This window comes from Amblyomma mixtum, chromosome 2, assembly GCF_055824585.1.
Source record: "Amblyomma mixtum isolate Tamu chromosome 2, ASM5582458v1, whole genome shotgun sequence".
NCBI lineage: Eukaryota > Metazoa > Arthropoda > Arachnida > Ixodida > Ixodidae > Amblyomma > Amblyomma mixtum.
Genome location: NC_143013.1, coordinates 249036406 through 249055407, shown reverse-complemented (window position 1 = coordinate 249055407; position 19002 = coordinate 249036406). Strand labels below are relative to the sequence as shown.

Genomic DNA, 19002 nt, shown 5'->3' with positions numbered 1-19002 from the left:
GCTGAGGGCTTGATATCATGTGCAGGGGCCGAACTTTTTGCAGCGTTATCTCGGCAATGTTTTTCGCTGGGCTTTGCTGGTTTTGTAGTATCCTTTCGTCCATTGAAATGTTAAAGGGCCGTTGCTGGATGTGATCGCCTGCTGCTATAGAAACTGAGCTAGACTGCTTAGCAAAGGATGGCTCACATTACGAGTAAAAATAAGGTAATCGGCACAATAAAGAACATAAAGTGCATAAAAAGCGCGAAAAGGAAAGCGTTACAAAGGAAAGCTCTTCTTTTGATGTTCAGCATTGTCAGTTACTGTAATTGTTATCGAATGTGCGAGGAAAAAATTATCACGACAAAGCTGAGAGATTGCTGAAGCTATCAGCTACGCGAAGCTTAAACCTAAAAGCTTCGTAAAGATTTTAGCCGCAATATCATGCCTTTCTCACTTGTCCCGCCTAGTTTCCCTTATAAAGTTTATGCAACTATGAATTTAGCTTACTAATGAAAGCGCATGGTAGAGAGAGGGTGCGGTAGATGGTCCTTGGCGATCACAAAATGAACAAGGGAGGGGAAAACCTCAGTTTGCTAGAGCCAACGTTTCGACAAGGGGACTTGTCTTCGTCTGTAATGATGAAAGCGCACTTCGTTATTAATTATGAGACAGTGGTTCTTTCTGGAACCAGGGTGGTTATTTAAAAAAAAGAGCGGAATAAGACGACATCCTGATCGTGAAACCGAGAATAAGGGTGGAACGAAAAGAGAAGCAGACATATACACGGGAGTGTAATTTTGTTCTTTTCGCTTTATTCTTAGCCTTGGGGTCAGAAACGCGCTGAATAGTCGCAGACTGCTGGCTGCATCATGGTCGCAGTCATATACGGTTGTATCATGTCCGTCATTTTCTTGAGAAGCCTTGTTGTTCTATCGTTCGTGGTCGTTTCTGAAGAAAAAAAGGAGGCATATATAGCAATCAAGAAACCACGGTCAATAGAGTATTTAAAATTTAAGTTATCTATTTCTTAGAACACAGTATGTAATGTTGGTGTAATGATGCCGACTACAGTAGCTACTGTCGTTAGTGAGAAACATTAACTGCCGGTGCTCGAATAGCGCACAACAAATTACTGGCCTGAAGTTTTACAACAGTCAGTGCAGGCGTAAGGTGGAGCATGCTTGAAGGAAACTAAATATGTGGTAGGTACGGTGGACCAAAATGTCTGACAGCAAGGAAAATGTAATTAATAAATCTCAAGTGGATAAGCGGACTACCCAAAATATTTGTCATCACAGTTGGAGCTGGATGAGGTTGAAAATCGTGAAATACTTCCTTGAAAATAGCCAAGGTTTTGTGGGGAGTAGTATGGAAGAAGTAGTCCACATGGTTTGTCGAGAGCTTACCACTTCTTCAGGATAGGGTATCCGAAGGCGTCCAGTCCGTAGCCGTAGTTCAGGCCGTAGGGGCTCAGTCCGTACACGTAGCGCACACGCACCGGGTGAGCGTCATACCGGTGGCTGTAACTGACGCCTGTAGTGCGATAGCCGTATGGGGTCGCCACATTGTGCACGGTGGGATTTACGGGCACCACCTGTTGGACAGCGGTGACTGCGGCGGCGGCGACTGGGGTGGCTTGCACCGTCTCTACAGCCGGAACGTCGTACGTGGGGACGTACACGGAGAGCGCGTTGCCCAGCAGTACAAAGAGACACAAGACCTGCTGGCAAAATGAGGCGTAACCATACCTAGTTATCATCTTGAGGGAGAGGGAAGGGGCACGCACAACCGTAGTCACTCGTTAAAAGAATTGATGCAAGATAACAGGAGCAAGAGTTTTCATAAGGTCTGTGTCTAAGAACCTATTTGTTTGGATAAACTTGGCGGCAATTTCGGTGGACACTTTCGGTGGCGTTAAATTTTTGAATAGGTGAGTTTGGACGCTAGTTCGTAAAAAAAAATATTGCGCTGTTTAAATACATTATTTTAGAGACTAAAGTTGTTGAGGGGACTCAACCGTCAGCGTCAGACTGCATGTTCACGAAGAAGCTTTTTGAACTCTGTAAAACACATCAAGCAGGCACTTACGGCAATCATGGTTGACTCGGTCTCCAACACTTCCCAGGTGCTCGAAGAAATGATACGTTTGCAGGGACTCTCAGCTCTCTTTTATACTTGACTTTGGAAGTGCGAATTACGAAGCACTTCGTGGACCTTCTCTGGCTGAATCCTATCACATGACCTCTGTGCAAGAGAGAGAGTAAACCTGCATCGGATTTGCGTGTTTAGGTATTAAGGCAGTAGCTAAAGTTACTTCACGTTTTTTTTTGTTATATGCAGGAGACGGCGTTAACTTGTATGTTTTTGCGATTTCAGTACTATTTAGTGGTCCTTGCGACAATATCATGTGCTGCCCATTTTTGTCTCCACAGTCTATTTTAGCTCCTTCAAGCACCGGCGCAGCAAAAAAACGCAAAACGCCTTCACACATATTTCGCTAAACACACGCAAACCATTAACAAGAAGAGGAATATTAAATGCCGTGGAGCGCCCCATTGGCTGCCTGGTTTATTGCTTTCTTTTGCGGCTCAGGCAACGCAACGCGTTGTGTTGCCTTGAACTTTCCTGGTGGTCACTATTTCTCCACTGTTTGGGCTGCAGTCTTCGCTTCCACCTTGTCCGTGTATCTCCACATCATCATTTTAATTTCCGGTTGGTATCAGCGCCGAAAACGTTCAACACGTACGTCTTAACTGCGGCTCTCTTAGGACATCGACGTCGGCTTTTCTTTTAGTCGCGGACTGACCAGTCTGCGATTATTTTTATCGTCGGCTACCAGAAGGACCAAGGTTTCTTTTCTTTTCTGTAAGGAAGTGTCTGCCGCAAGCGGAAATTCCTTACACGAAAGAAGCGACAAAGATGACGAGTGAGAGAAACTTCATTGAGGTAACATACGCCGGATGTTTTTAAAGTATAAAAGTTGTCTTTTGGGATTAGGCACTGGCATTCAGGATAGCTTGGTTTAAGGAAAGAAACAATTTGAAATGCTTTAGCATCAAATTATATTTGTTTTCTTTCCGTCAGTGAAGTTTAGCTGTTTGAAATGGAAGGCAGAAGCCTGCAGCCATTTTACGAGTATACAGGTTGTTGATTTTGTTTTTTGCAGACATGAACATCAGTTACGGTTTGGTTTGGTTTATGGGGTTTAACGTCCCAAAGCGACTAAGGCTATGAGAGACGCCGTAGTGGAGGGCTTCGGAAATTTCGACCACCTGGGGTTCTTTAACGTGCACTGACATCGCACAGTACACGGGCCTCTAGAATTTCTCCTCCAAAGAAATTCAACCGCCGCGGCCGGGATCGAACCCGCGTCTTTCGGGTCAGCAGCCGAGCACCATAACCACTGAGCCACCGCGGCTGTTACGTATTAACACTTAAGAGTCGTACACCTCATACTACGTGCTATATATTGTCCTGGGCTGATTAAATGACACTAAAATGGCTGCTGCTTTAAGGAGCTCTTTGCATTAAATCTTATTTAACAGCGACAAATTTGTACCGGACATTCTCCACGGTACAAGGGCGACTGGGGATACCGGCATCACATTTTTGCATCATTCTTAAACGCCATTCATTCCTGTGCTCACGCACGGGTATTGCAATCCCGTGGGCTGAGGAATAGGGGCCCTCTAGATTATGCCTTATGTGGTAACGTGACTCCAATTGTCATGCGATCTGTATCAGCTTCTGAATGGACGGCGTAAGGGTGCAACGATAGGTCAGCTAGTGTATAGTCGTTCTGCAGTTTTGAGAAGGCCGCAAAGTGTGCACATTTTTACAATGTTTTTGTTTAGCGCAATCATTGCACTGAGGAGGAGGTTGTAGCCGAGGTAGCCAGGAAGCTGTACGCCCAGGTTTTAGGCATTCGAAAGGCAAGTTTGAAAGATTAAAATTTGTGCAACCGAAGAAAGGTTCGTACTTAACGTTAAATGAGCACGAAATGAGGGCATTACTTGTGCTGAGCTCAGCGAACAGGTCATAAGAGGATTTTAGCGCTTTATGATGCTAGGCTGCTCAAGAAGGATATTAGCTGCTCGATGCCGTGTAATCGATACCACGACAAGAGACAGCAATATCGCGGCATTTATTTCAGTCACCGGTGTTTGATGATGTTTCTTGTATGCTATGACATTGATTTATTTTCTTTTAGAGCCTGTAAGGTATGCATGGTTTTTTTCCCGCAAACCAACTGATAAAAGATACACATTTGGTAATCTTAATTTTGCAACAACTACCATCATACAGCAAAATTCGCATTCGTCATCATCTCCGGTTATTTCGTCATTATGGCTCAACAGGTGCACCTGCGAGGACTACTCGTTCTTGCCAACTACTCGTTATGAGTGCCACTTAATGTGCAAAAACAGTTAGCCACGAGTGTTTATATTAAGCTTCCTGTTTCTTTATAGAAGCACTACATCTGACAGCTATCATGCAAAATAGCTTGAAGGGTTGGGGCTGCTGTTATTGAGGTCAACCAGCGGAGCCCAGAATATGATGCTGGTAAGGCTCTTATAGGTATTTCTTACAACTGTGCGAAAACGATGCAGTAGTATGAACCAGTTGGTAAATATGTTTTTGAGGAATAGAAATGGCGCACTGTCTGTCTCACTTGACCCAAACCAGGATATTTTTTAAAGTCAGACTTCTGTTTAATCTAGGTATTCAACAAAGTTAACCAGAGATTAGGTCGCAACAATGGCAGGATTATCTCGTGCGCTGCTTGTTTCCCAGTGATTTGCTCCTGCAGCTGTCTTTATTCTCCAATAAAATAGAAAAAAAAAGAAGTTGTGGTTGCTTGCTGCATGGGCCACGCTCTAGGCAGATGAAGTCACGTGTGCCGCGGATGACGTGGGTCGAGATCGGCGCTCTGGAAAGATCATCTCACCCGGCACAACCCCTGATTTGCAGAACAGATTTAAGGAATTCTACAGGCAGCGAACGTCGAGTCTTGCCTTTCAGAAAACTAACTAACCAGCGCTTTGTAAGAGAGTGGATTAATGTTCTAAGAAGTCGTTCACTCGCCTTCTACAGCGTTTGGCCCGATTGAAATCAGGTGCTTAGGCATGGCGGATAGCTAGCGCACTGTGCAGATGTTAAGAGAGAGAGAGAATGTGATAAGTTGGGCGTACTCTTGCCGAGGTAATGGACGCTGGCAGTAAAAACTGCTTAGGTTACTCATCAATACATACAGCGTCTTTCAGGCATTTTTTTTTTCAAGCAATAGTTTTCAATGACATACGCAAGCAGCGAAAACCAAATAAGTTGCATTCGTCTTGCTCCCTTGGCCAAAGAATTATCCTGGCGGTAGCTGTCTTACAGCGCACTTCACGATCGGCCTGAACGCAGCTCGGCTAGCGGCTAGGCGTGGAAGTCTGGGACTGCCATTCAGCCCGACCTTGTTCTTTACTCCATGCACATTCCACAAGAGGCGCCTAGCAATGCACTCGACCTCCCGCCCTTGTCTTCGCGGAGCTTGACAAACATGCTTTCGCCTCGACTCGTCACCGTTTCCGTTTCGATTCACCCATTCAACTGGACAGTCGCTGTGGTGGAATTCGGTGCGACCTGTCAACTGCAACACCATTCTTCCGTTCTCGGTTCTCCTACTGAGCACAGCATGCTTACACACATGTAGAGGAAATAATACAATGGCGCTAAAGGGAGGGAAAGCTAAAAGCAATACCACGCGCCACACGGGGTTCTATACTCCCCCGCAATACTGCGGCTGGCCTAGGGCGTGGTCGCTTCTTCGCTAGAGGCTGCTTGTGATCCGCGCAATGTTTGCTCCATTGGCTCATGTTGCCTGTTTCTTCCCGTTTACCTGGCCCATGTCCAAAATTTTCTGGACGAAAATTTTGAATATTGCACAACTGTAGTGTACTTGTTTAGAAATATTGAAGGTAATGGTCGATTCTTCGTACAGAATATTTCATTCATATTGTGTCTGTCGCTCGCATAGAGCAGTTAAGACTCTCATAGAAAACCATTGGGGAATGCTTTGGATGATGGAAAAACGTTAAACGCAAAAAATTTCAAGACAGAAGACGGGAGATCTACGGATATGTTGATTGTTGTAGTGAAATCATACAATATATAAAAACTTTGTGCAAATAAATTCTTTCCCGTTCAAAAATCCTTTTGTCCAGAATTGTGGGGCATGTCATAACACTCCGAGCTGCTCAACTTGGCTTTTCGCATCGCTCACACTATTTAGCAAGGACTACCCGTATGCGGTGCAGTTTCGTTCTGACGGCACATGGCTTATGATGGGAACACGGTGTTCGATTAACCAATGCCAAGAATGCCCAGGTGCTCCTCTATCGTATACGTATTAGAAAAAAAAACATCAACAATTTTATACCATCCGTTAATTTGGTCAGTTTGTAATACTTTGTGGAAGATGGATCACTGACTAAAGGCGGGAAGACACTCTGAGTTGCTAAAGCTAGCAAAGGAGGAAACGACTCACACGAGGAGAGGACACGCACAAACGCCAGCCAGACTACGGTCCATTATTTCGATAGGTAGCAAAAGATTTCACTTAAAGTATGTCCATCGCTAGCGTCTAGTAGCCATAGGAAACCACTGAGGAAGATTTCTTGACGATAGACAAGCCGCTGCGGTGGCTAAGTGGTTATGGCACTTGGCTGCTGACCCGAAAGACACGGTTTCGATCCCGGCCGCGGCGGTCGAACTTAGCTGAAGGCGAAGTTCAATAGTCCAGTGTGCTGTGCGATGTCATTGCACGTTAAAGAACCTCGCCGAGGTCGACATTTCTTGAGCGCTTAACTACGTCGTTCCTAATAGCGTGAGTCATTTTGGGACGTTAAACCCCTAATAAAACTAAACCGTTTTGGATTGTAGAGAAAACGTAGATAGGAAAAATATCGAAGCTTACCTTGGAAGGATCTGTGTAGATGTTGGCTTTTATATTTTAATCTTTAGATATGTGAAAAAACCGCGTTCAGTGAGAACTTCTCGTTAACAAGTGTGCGTGTCTAGAATTTCTGGGCGTGTCTCAGCAACTTACAGAAGAGTTCGCGCTTCTTAATCCCATCTCTATTACATCGGGCAAGACGTTGTCTACGCTCTCCTGTTGTGTGTTCGTTTCCTGCTGCGCCAACTCCGTGGCTGTCTTTCTGTCTGTTTTCTCTCTCTGATGAGACCTCAAGCAACAGTATTAAACTCGTGTATCTGGAATGATTCACAAATATTGTGTTCATGGTGCGTCTTGAAGCCTGACTCCAGTAATTGAAAATTTCAAAAGGCTGCTCAATGTTTAGACATAGGAAAGTTGGACAGTGTCTTGCAATTAGCTTTAGGTTTGGTTTGCGAGGTTTAACGTCCCAAAGCGACTAAGGCTATGAGAGACGCCGTAGTGGAGGGCTCCGGAAATTTCGACCACCTGGGGTTCTTTAACGTGCACTGACATCGCACAGTACACGGGCCTCCAGAATTTCTCCTCCAAAGAAATTCTAGCCGCCGCGGCCGGGATCGAACCCACGTCTTTCGGGCCAGCAGCCGAGCACCATAACCGCTGAGCCACCGCGGCGGCGCAATTAGCTTTATGATTATTGCAACTATATCTGAACTTTGTTCCTGTTTGGCTGATATATTGAATTTGGAGATCGAACATTCAAGCATGCATATTATGGTGCTTTGATCAGATGAGTAGTTAATTGGAATTGTCTCATTAAAGTTTGATGCACTGCTGGAAGCCATTACTGAAGTCTTCATCTATGCGCAAACTTTGCAGGGCGATTTATTGCAGGGATTGCAACCAATTGGCGCACTTGGTTTGGCTTCAAATGAAGTGTGAATGCCCAAAAGGGTTTTTCCACGGCGGTAGACAGCACAGGGGGCTTGCTGAATGATCTTCTTGATTCTATCACTTTGCACGAGAATCACATGGTGTTTTTTCCCCATTCCCGCGACGTATGGAACCTACGCGGAGTGGGTTAGGTGATAGGTTGGGTGGTTTTCTGCTTTGAGGAGTGCCTCGCGACCAAGGAGGCCTGCGCATTCTACCGCATCACTTTTTAGTATATCTGGGCATTTTCCTTTTAATAAGGGCGTTCCGGAGGTTTGTGCAGTTTCGTTCGAAATCGCGCTCGTCAGAGCATATTGGTGTAAAGCTCATGGCTTGTCCTAAGAGATGCTAGTCTCTCAGCGCTTAAGGCACTGTGCTTACTATCATTTATCTTTCACTCAGGTGTTTGCCGCTATGCCTCGCCACCAGAATATTCCCTCAACGCGTACGTGTGTTTATAAAAGCTGTGATTTTTGCCTGTATCAGATCACGCTGAAGAAGGCCAAAACCTGGCCGGAACGTAAGAATAAAGTTGTTTTTCCGCCAGTTGTTAACTCTATTATTAACGTTAATTTATACAGGCTTTTAATAATAGCGTAAGGTCTAGCCAGAGGCAACTTTCGTGCAAACCGCTGCTTCGTCGTCGTTTCGACTAAGCGCAGAGGTCGCGTGGTGCTAGGTACGTAAAAATATTTACTGGGCGTGTCACGTAAGACTTTACACACTTTTTAAAAACAGGCGTTTTGAGTTAGAAGAACGTTTTTCCGCATAGCATGATCAGTGGTGTAGTACATAGACCGCAGCTATGAGTTACTAACCAGCAGGCTGCTTAACTAATATTGAAATGTTAGCGCCGGAATAGAGTTGGAGTCGAAAATAGAGTCGGAATAGAGTTGAGAAAGTAGTGTAATGTTTTCGCATTAATTTCTCGTAAGTTTCTGAAGTGCCCCCGGTAGTTTGATTCGAGTGATGGCAGATCGGCAATTGCCAAAAGTAGTTTGCACTTACGTACTTGAAAATTGTAAAATTGACTACAATTTCTGTCCTGTTCACCTCGCTACCATTTTTTGCTCTTGCTGCTTTATGAAACGTAGCTTGAAAGAGCCTTTCCACCGCATCCTGAATTGCACAAAAAGTTTAATAAGAATACTTATAGCTTGGCATAGCGTACATAGTACAACGTATGGTGTTGATTATTATACCCGGTTTCATTCTATACAGCCAAATATAGTAAATTTTCGTTTATTATGTATACTTCGGAGCGATTTGTTTAAATTTCTACGGCCTCCAACAACCGACGCTCAGACCCGAAAGCAGTGGTGGTGGTGGTGAAAACTTTTAATTGCTGAAATAGAGTTTGGGAGCCACAGAGTGGCCCCGCTACATGGTCGGCGTCCCTAGTCCGGGACACCGCATGACAATGCCCCGTCTCTAGCCCGTTTCACCAGAGCCCTTTGGGACTCAAGCGAGGAGCAGTTGAGAAGGGCAGTCTCCCATGCCTCTCTGGAAGGGGTAGGGGAAGGGGGAAGGTGGGGATTTTGAGTACATGCCCACACCATGTGGAAGATATCACAGGTCTCCCCACAGTGTGGGCATTGCCCATCCGTGTTAAGATCGTAATGCTTTAAGATTGCAGGACAGAGTAGAGTACCTGTCTGCAGGCGCTTTAAAGTTCGCTCCTCCGTCTTACTCAGCCCCTTTGCAGGGGCCGGGAAAAGGCGGTGGATGTCGCTATAATGCGTTATAATTTCCTTGAATCGCAGCAGCGGCTGGTTAGTCTCCGAGCCAGAAGAGCTGGGATGAGGAGCCCGGTGAGTAAGCGCTCGGGCAGCCGCGTCAGCGGCCTCATTACCTCGTAAGCCCTGGTGGCCAGGAGCGCAAATGATTCTTTTGGGTGTTGGATCAGTGGCAGTCCGTCTTAGAATACAAGCAGCTAAGGGGGAGATCTCCCCTGCCAAGTAATGATCACATGCTTTTCGGGAGTCCGTAATGATGATTGTCGAATTGGCGTGGGCGGCAGCAAGCGCTATCGCTACTTCCTCGGCTCGCATTGAATTCGGGGCTCGAAAAGAGAGTCCATCAACGTGCATTTCCTGGTGAACGACAGCGGCCGTGTAAAATCCCGTGGGCGATGGGCCTGCTACGTCTACATAATATACACCAGGTCGGGAGCCGTGTTGTCTCTCAAGAGCCCGAGCCCGCGCTTGTCGCCTGTTTACGTGCATGTCGGTGTCCATGTTACGGGGGAGCGGGGAGACCCAGAGCATATGGCGCCACAGTACTGGGATACGCTCCGCCTCCTCTGGAGTGCAGTCGTGTTGGATGTGTAAGCGGTTTAGCAGGCGGCGCCCAGCGACCGTCTGCATGACCCGCGTGTATTGGTTCACGAGGTGGGCCTCCCGCAGCTCCTGGTAGGAGTTTAGCACCCCCAATGCCTTGAGTTTGGCATTAGAGGTAGCCACCGGGAGATCCAGGGCTCGCTTAGTTGCCTTGCGGATGACGGCGTCTATTCACGCCTCGTCTTGCTTAGTAGTGCGGAGATATGGCACGGCGTAGAGGATCCGGCTAGTCACGAAGGCATAGACGAGCCGAAGCGCGTCCCTGCCCCGCAGACCGCCCCGCTTGTTGGAAACGCGGCGGATCATGCGCCCTACCTGTTCGCCTACTCTCTTGAGTTTCAGAATGGTGGAGTCCGGTCTGAGTCTGTGGTGAATGAAAAGACCCAGAATACGGAGCTCCTCCACCTCTCTAATAGGACCTCCTGGCAGAGAGATGTGAATTGCTGTCCTATCCTCTGGGTTCGCTCCGACATGCAAAAGCTCTGATTTCGCTGGAGCACATTGGAGCCCACAGTCAATAGCATACGCATCGACTATGGAAGCGGCCTGCTGAAGGCGGGCCTCCATGTCCCCAAGGCTCCCCTCAGTGGTCCAAATTGTAATGTCGTCTGCATATAACGCGTGTTGAATGCCTTCCACCCGGGCCAGTTGGCTTGGGAGGCGCATCATAGCTATGTTGAACAGGAGCGGTGATAGCACCGCTCCCTGAGGGGTACCCCGTGTTCCCATCATGTAAGGGCCGTATTCCTCGCCCTCAATCCGAAGAAAGGCCTGGCGATTAGTCAAGAAATCTCTTACATACGCGTAGGCCCTAGCCCCACAATCGGTAGAACTCAAGTTGGCCAGGATGCTTCCGTGTTTAACATTGTCGAAAGCCCCTTTCAGATCAAGGGCGAGGATGGCTTTGTCATTGTGTTGCATAGTTGTGGGTCGTATTACATCCCTGTGCAGCTGGAGAATGACATCCTGTGCAGACATGTGGGGGCGAAACCCGAACATGGTGACTGCGAAGAAGCCCTTACTCTCCAGGTATGGAGAGAGGCGATCCCGAACCATCGTCTCCATAAGCTTGCCCGCACATGAGGTCAGTGATATGGGCCTCAGGTTGTCCGTATTCACGGCCTTACCTGTTTTAGGGATAAACGTCACAAGAGACGTTTTCCACTCGGGAGGGAGTGGACGCCCGTCCCAGATCTGGTTGATGTATTCTAATAAATGGAGGTAGGCTGAGTCCGGTAGGTTCGCTAACAGGTTCACGGTTATGTGATCCCGTCCCGGAGCCGTACCCCGGCGCATTTTTGCTAAGGCCGCCTTAAGGTCGTGCAACTCAAAAGGGGCTTCAAGTGTTTCATGAGGCCTGCCAGAGTACATGTACTCAGGCCCAGGCGGGTCCTCCCTACGACAAAGATATCTGTCGCACAGAGTGTCCGCAAGTTGCGCCGTCGTACCTTGATACCCTTGCAGAGCCCGCCGGAGCTGCTTTTGCGTCTCCCCTCTCGTTTGAGAGGGGTCGATTAGACTGCGGAAGAGACGCCACGTCCCCTTCGAGCTCATCTGATGAGCTGCGGCGTCGCAGCGTGCTATCCAATTTGAATCTGAGAGTTCGGCAGCATACGCTGCAGCTTGCTCTGTTAGTTTGACTATGCGGTCGCGTAATTTGCGATTAGTTTTCTGCTTTTTCCACCGTTTAGTTAAGCTCCGGCGCGCCTCCCACAAATGCAGGAGGTGGGTGTCCACTGCGGGGATCTCTTCGGTGGTTTGTAGTGTTGTGACGTGTTGTTTCCGAATGTTGTATATGTGGTTAGCCCACTCCGCGTAGCCGCCGGAAAATAGTACGGGAGGGATAGTGTTATTTCGGAATTTGTGCCAATCGGTCAGCTTGGCCTGACCCCATTTTTTGCGCGCTGCCTTCGCCATGAGTGTAATCCGGAGAAGGAGGTGATCGCTGCCTAGAAAATCTCCCAAGTTCTCCCAAGCAGCCGCTCTAGCATTTTTAACGAGAGAAAGGTCTGGACACGTGTCGCGGGTTACCGAATTCCCCACTCGGGTGGGATACGCCGGGTCCGTGAGCAACGTGAGGCTGAGGGTGGAGATGAGCTCCGCCAGCTTACGTCCTCTTGCCTGTTCGAAGTGGTAGCCCCAATGAAGGCTGGGAGCATTGAAGTCTCCAACGATCACTAGAGGCTCTTTGGCTGCCATTTTTATCGCGCGAAGGAAGATTTCATTAAAAGTTACGCGCGGCTTATGCGGATGGCAGTATATGTTGAGGTTATGTATTGACGGGTCGCGGCGTCTGAGAGGCAGTACCCGGACCATTGTATATTCTTGCTCGGTACTCAAGTCTAAGTCGACCTGAACCCCGGTGTAAGCCTTATCCACCAGGATGCACGTAGAGGGGCCCCCCTGAAAGGTGCTGTAGCCTCATAATTTCGCGTCTATGCCGGGCTCCTGCAGGGCAACGAGTGCCGGCATGTCACCTAGGGACTGCAGGTAGAGCTGGAGGTGTGACCGTTTTTTCCAAGCCCTGAAACCCCTGCAGTTCCATTGGATGATTTGGAATTTTTCAAGGTTTTTATCATTCCTATTAGATGTGCTAGCCATCTTGTTCTATTTATTTACGGGGGAGCGGTCTAGCTCTGGCCGGGACCCAGCGCAACCCCAGCGAGGGGCCGCACCGACCCAACAGCTGCCGAGCCTGAACCGTGTTCCTTCGCTGCCTGGCGGGAGGCTGTCTTACGTTTGAGGTGAGGGGAATCGCAGCTAGTGGCGTTCTGAATTTGGGTGCTGACCCAGAGCTGCAGGGCTTTAAGGACCGAGTCGGTGACCTGGGCCATAAGGTCGGGAAGTGCTTGCGTTAAAGCTGCCTTGAACATGTCCTGGAAGGACTCGCGGACTGCTGACATGATTTGATTCGGGAGGGCCGCCACTTGCTCCTCCAGTTGCTCGGTTTGGCGCTGCAGTGCCTCTAGGCCGGCGACGCGACCAGTAGATCCAACAACCGTGTCCCCGCTCTGCCGCGAGACGCTAGTGAGGCAAGATGTTACGGATGATCCGTCATTCTCGTCATCTGGCTCAGCTTCTTGCATTGGTTCGGATGACCCGGCCTGTTTGGCTTCTAATTCCTGAATTTTGCGCGCTAGAATTTGGTTCTGGCGCCTGAGCTCCTCTACCTGCTGCTGTAGGGCGGTTTCGGTAGGGGAGGGACGGGTAGGGGAGGGACGGGTAGGGGGCCCAGAGACTGCCCTACTCCAACTGCTCACCTGTGATTGGACGGGTGCCAAGGGCGGGAAGTCCCTGGCGTTGAGGACCGGGGGCACCGCCTGGGTCGCGGACTTGACAGGTTTCGATGTGCCGGGTTTGACCTTGATTTCCTGATCGGCTGGCGCTTTCTTGGCCTTGGGCGGATGAGCCTGCTTGGGCCCCGTCTTTGTCTTCGGTTTCGATCCGGATGGGGAGCTCGGCTTGATGGCTTTCCGGAACCGCCCAGCACAGCCAGGAGCTCCGGTAGGGTGGCCGCCTCCGCAGATGAGGCAGCTCGGAACACAGTCATGTTCCGCCAGGCCGTCAGGAGTGGCATCGGGAACCTGGACTCCGCAGCGTTTGCAGCGTCCCGGCTGCGGTCGCGGACACGCATCGGCCCGATGGCCCACTGTGCAACAGCGGTGGCATGCTGGCACTGTTTTCTTGTACAGGCGAACAGGGAGCCGTTCGTAGCTGTACAACACCGTCCGTGGCACCTTGGTCCCCGCGAAGGTGATCACCGCAACCGGGGTTCCCCCTAGCTTGCGCACAGACACCACATTTTGTTCGGCACTGAGTTTTCTTTTAACGCTTTCAGACGTTTCGTCTGGCGAAACAGTCACGACGCCTCGACAGAACGCACCGGAGAGTTTAGGGTGTCCCCGGAACGGTAGCTCGCGTTCCTCTACCGGCAGCACAATATCCCGCAGTAGCTTCTCCGCGGCGTCGACTGATTTCAGTGCACATACAAGGACGTTTTGGTCCCAAACGGGCCACACCACAAGTCCAGCATTTGCGTCGTCCCCGAGGATGCTACGGACTGCAGCGCCGGCTTGTCCAGGACCAAACGTTGCCTTGAGGTCGACCGTGTTTCTTGGTTTCAGCACCACAACGATGTCATCTTTTTCAATGCGCGGCGTGTTCTGCGGCCGCCACCGGAGTTGCTTGGAGCTCTTCGAGGCTGCGTTCGGCGCACTCCCGCCCTGCGTATGCGCAGAGCTAGCCGGTACCTGTTGCTGGGTGGCACCAGCACCAGCGTCCCTTGATGCCGCTGCCGCGTTCTTCTTTCCGCGCCAGACGCGGACCATATCTTGTAGGTAGTCGTCGTCGGTTGGTAGAAGATCTTCGCCTTGAGTCGTATCCTCGGATTGATGGGTATCCATTGTTACGATCTGCAAGGACTGCGGGTCGTATCCGGTGACTTGATTTAGAGCCGCCAGAGCCGAGGGATCCCCGACCGGGGCCATCGCAGGCCCCGGCGCCGTTAGGCTTAGCACCACCGCAGCGTGACGAAACCTTCAAATGACCGACAAGTGGTCAAAAATTGGCCCCACCTTAACAAACGTGGTGTAGACGGGTGTCGCTGAGGTTCCTGGAGACGATAATACCAGGCTTGCAGGGGAAAAAGTTGTTGCATCGCAATTGATTGCGATTTGTCACGGAGCCGACGCGGTATGCGACCGCTCCCGTTACCGACGCTAGCCCCGAAAGCAGTCAATACGCTGATAAACCACTTGCTTAACCCTTAGCACAGGCGCGACACTGTTATCGCGATATCGCCTCGCAGTATGCTAGACGAGAAACCTGCCGCATTATTTTGCTGGCCCATGACAGTATTATACAGCTAGCTCTGGGCCAATGCGGTCATTTCACTTGGAGTGTGTGCACTCATAAAGCACATGGGGATAAGGTGTTCTGCTTACACAGTCGCATCCTAACCGCAGTAGAAGGCAGAGTATCTACGAGTGATTTTAACCATGGCTTTCACAGGCTGCTGTGAACTCAAGAACAAAAAACTGCACTTTTACTTTCCGATCTTTATTTATCGCCTCCGTGGAGATGAAACACGCTCATCAACAACAGCATCGTCTGGAAGTGCGTTGTCCGTGCTAACAATTCTGGAATGCTCGATCGTCATTTTTTCGTCAGGGGGCCGCCATTCTGCGAAGTGCAGAGATAAATAAAAAAGATTGCTAGATATAGTAGCAGGTATCAGGATATGAGAGGTTTTTGAAAGCATAAAGAGGAAGTGGGTGGGTGTGTGGGGGGGCCTCATGATATGAAGATGGCTGGGCTGAGTGGCATCAACATTTTTTTATTGAGTTATGCAAATATTCAAGGGCAAAAACTATATTGGAATTTGGTCCTAAAATGTGACCATAACTCCATTACTGAAAAGGCTTGTTTTCATTTCTGCCTTTATGTTAGCCCGAGAGCTGACATTTATGCAACGAGGCCTGGGAGCAGCGACCAGTGCCGTGACGTTTGAACCGTCCTTATGTGACAGATTCTGTGGAGCCCAGTCAATGATCATGGCTTCAACGGGGAGCCGAAGCGTTTTTACTAGTACTGGCCTCATAATTCTTCACTTCTCTACTTATTGCAAGTAATGGCGCCTGCAGGGGGTGCTTTTGTAAACTGACCGAATACTTAACGTCCGTTGACTGCTCGCAGATTATGTAAAACATTGCTCTATGGCCTGCACGTTGAAGAAACGCGAAACTTAGCGACACTCCTCCAAAATATACCCCTACCTATAAAAACTCAAATGACTCGCAGCAGGTGTACTTTCGGAGATAACAGGTTTTTCGATTACTCTCAGAAAGCCTCCACATTTATCTCAAGATCAGCGATATAGAATTGTATTGTAAAAACAAAGGCGAAGTTCACTAACCTGATCAATTTAACAGTGGTGTGCACTAAATCATTATATTTAATACTCCGAATTAAAAGAGATAAATGATCTTACGAGCTATGTCAGAGTACAAAAATTTACCCCTCTATCATGGCAGCTTCAGTAAAATACGGTTGACTCCTGAGCACAATTTGAAGCGTGGCTATATCTCAATTAGCACAACAAAAGCGAAAGCGCACTGCATTAAGTAGTACAGTGAGTACTTGTTGGCATTCATGTAATAGCTGTCAAGATGGTGTACTTGCTGTACACGGAGTGTTGGTCAGTTCCGTAGGTTTTGCAACGAAAGGTCTATATTAGCCAATGAAAGGTAGCTTTGGGATAGCCTATTTCCGGACTGTTTACTGCAGGTTTTTAAAACCAGGGTTTGGATAATCCAGGCTGAATTTCTACGATTTCTTGACCCTTACCACTTTTTCAGGATGGAGTGTCCGTAAGTGCCCGATCTGTAGCCGTGGTTCAAGCCGTACGGGATGCGGCCATGCCCATAGGGGCGCGCACTGGGTAGGCGTCGACCCGGTAGCTGTAGCTGACGCCCGTGTTGCGGTAGCCGTACGGAGTAGCCACTTTGTGCACTACGGGATTCACTTGCTCCACGAGGTAGTAAGCGGGGACTGCGGTGGCACCGACGGCGGTGGCGTGCACGGTCGTGACAACGGGCACGGTAGGGTAGACGGCTACAGGAACGCCGTAGGTGGGAACGTACACGGCGAGGGCGTTGCCCAGGAGAGCGAAGAGGGACAGTACCTTCAGAAGTGGCGTTCAATGACGTCATTAGGTCATGTGATCGGTAGCAATAATCCAGAATCGCTTAGCGAAAAGAGAACAGTCGCAAACTTGAGCTGTTACTTAGAGGATAGAATTTATTGGTGTTTATGTGCCAACTGCTTTAAATTTCGAAGATGCTTTTACAGTCGGCAGAGAATGCTCATGAACCAATGATGCCCCAAACTAAAGCAGTAGGTGGAAAGTATCAACAACAAACACGTTCAGAGGACAGTTGAAGATGCGCTAAACTGTGTAATATTTGGTTTAGTGTATGGTTTATTGGGGTTTAACTTTCCAAAGCGACTCAGGCTAGGAAGGATGCCGTAGTGAATGGTTTCGGAAGTTTCGACCTCCTGGGGTTCTTTAACGTGCACTGACATCGCGCAGTACACGGGGCTCTAGAATTTCTCCTCCATCCAAATTCTACCGACGCGGCCGGTATCGAACCAGCATGTTTTGGCAATATTTGGCTAATATTAAAATAACAGACTAGATGTAAGAAGGAGGCAGTAAAATATAGTTATTCAGATGAACTATAAAAATTTGGTTAGGTGCCAGTTTATTCACTCACGAAATATTGTAAAAAGGGAGCAAATAACTCAATGGCATCCGCCCAAGCGCAGCCAACGGCCACAAAGAAAAGTTGGCAACGCTTGGATAGATTCCAGTGAGTATTAATTGCGGGACGCCGCAAAAGACATGAGCGGACAGGAAAATATAAAACTGCTGAGAGCACTACGCGTCAACCCCTCACATATGCTCGAGGACATTTCATTCCGATATTATGTACATAAGTTTTGCATTTTATGTCAACGAGAATGAATCACAGTGGTGGTACTCACGGAGATCATGGTTGACTTAGATTATCGAAGCTCGTAGATGCTCGAAAAAACGACGGATGAGCAGTGGTGTTCGGCATTTTTTTATACTCGCGAACAGGACAGGCGGAAACTAATTTTTTTTCAAGTTTTTCATGTATATCACCCAGTGGCTGTCAAAGTATGCCCCGTACTGTGTAAGGGCGGAGCTATGCTGTGTTAACGGTTGTGTTTCACATCGTCAGGGTGGGGCATGCGGCGTTCATCGAGTTACTTTTTTTTTTTTTTTTTTACTGAGCGCCTACAAAGTCTCTGCTGGGCAATAGGGGCTCATGCTTCAACTTTCGCTCTGATGTCAGCGTGCGCAAGGCCTCTCTCCCTTATTCAGCGTGTTCCGCATTCTCAGGAGCAGGAGTAATGCACAAAGAGTTAAAAGTATTTAGCAAGTAGCAGCTTGATCTGAAACAGGTAAAATGCATGGAGTCTCTTTAGACGGGAAAACCCTCGGCGACGGGATCATTTCTTCCTCCTTTAGCAGGACAGGGAAGATTCTACATGTTGCATTCAACTTTCCCTGCTGACGTTATCGCACCTTGTCTGATCATTGCTCGGCGGAACCTGCGCGTCCTCGCCTATCTTGCTGCCGTATCTGTATGCTTTCAGTTCTTGCCGGGTCGATGATCGACACACTTTCTTCGACGCGTGCAATACTGAACGTTTTTTTTTAGTACCCGTGTGGTCGTTTACTTACCTTTCGCCGTTGTTATATCTTATTTTGAGCGCCTGCACGTCGGTAGCGCCTGCACGTCGGTAAGCGAAAATTATGCACCAAAGAGGTGCGCATTTTTCGTAGAATTTCTCCGAAAGTACAACCGAAGGTTTCTTGTGCAGACATGAAAGATAATGTGTTCATTTCACGACGTTTCCCCTCGTCCTTCTATAGTGAGCGAAGGCGGGAACCTACTTTTGTTGGCAACAAAATTGCACTGCAGCCACAGGTGATGCCTAATCGTTGGCAGGCATTCATGTGCTCGAAGTTTTTTTACTGTATTTATTTTATGGAACATAGGCTTAAAGGCCCTGTTTGGCAGGTATTTATGAGGGGGAGGAGGGACAAGACAGTAGAAAATTAGAAGGGGCAATAATATCAAGAAGTCATGTGTAAAAAGGCTCTTTATGACATTGTAGTTTGAGCTACATACTTGAGAGTGAAACGGTTAGAACGTTCGACAGTCAGAGCATAAAAGTACCGAACTCTGTATGACCCTCCGTCCCCTCCTCTGTCGC

General features: G+C 48.5%; 1 protein-coding gene and 1 pseudogene across 1 annotated transcript; both read right to left on the bottom strand.

The window, feature by feature from the left end:
• Positions 1-1384: 1384 nt before the first annotated feature.
• LOC149363419 (uncharacterized) lies at positions 1385-2079 on the bottom strand. Its single transcript, XM_089568534.1, has 2 exons — positions 2071-2079; positions 1385-1702 (listed from the first exon to the last, which is right to left on the bottom strand). Exons 1-2 carry the CDS (start codon positions 2077-2079, stop codon positions 1385-1387), a joined length of 327 nt encoding a protein of 108 aa, XP_089424660.1.
• Positions 2080-16535: 14456 nt separating this feature from the next.
• On the bottom strand, positions 16536-16891 carry LOC149363418 (uncharacterized; annotated as a pseudogene).
• Positions 16892-19002: the final 2111 nt, after the last annotated feature.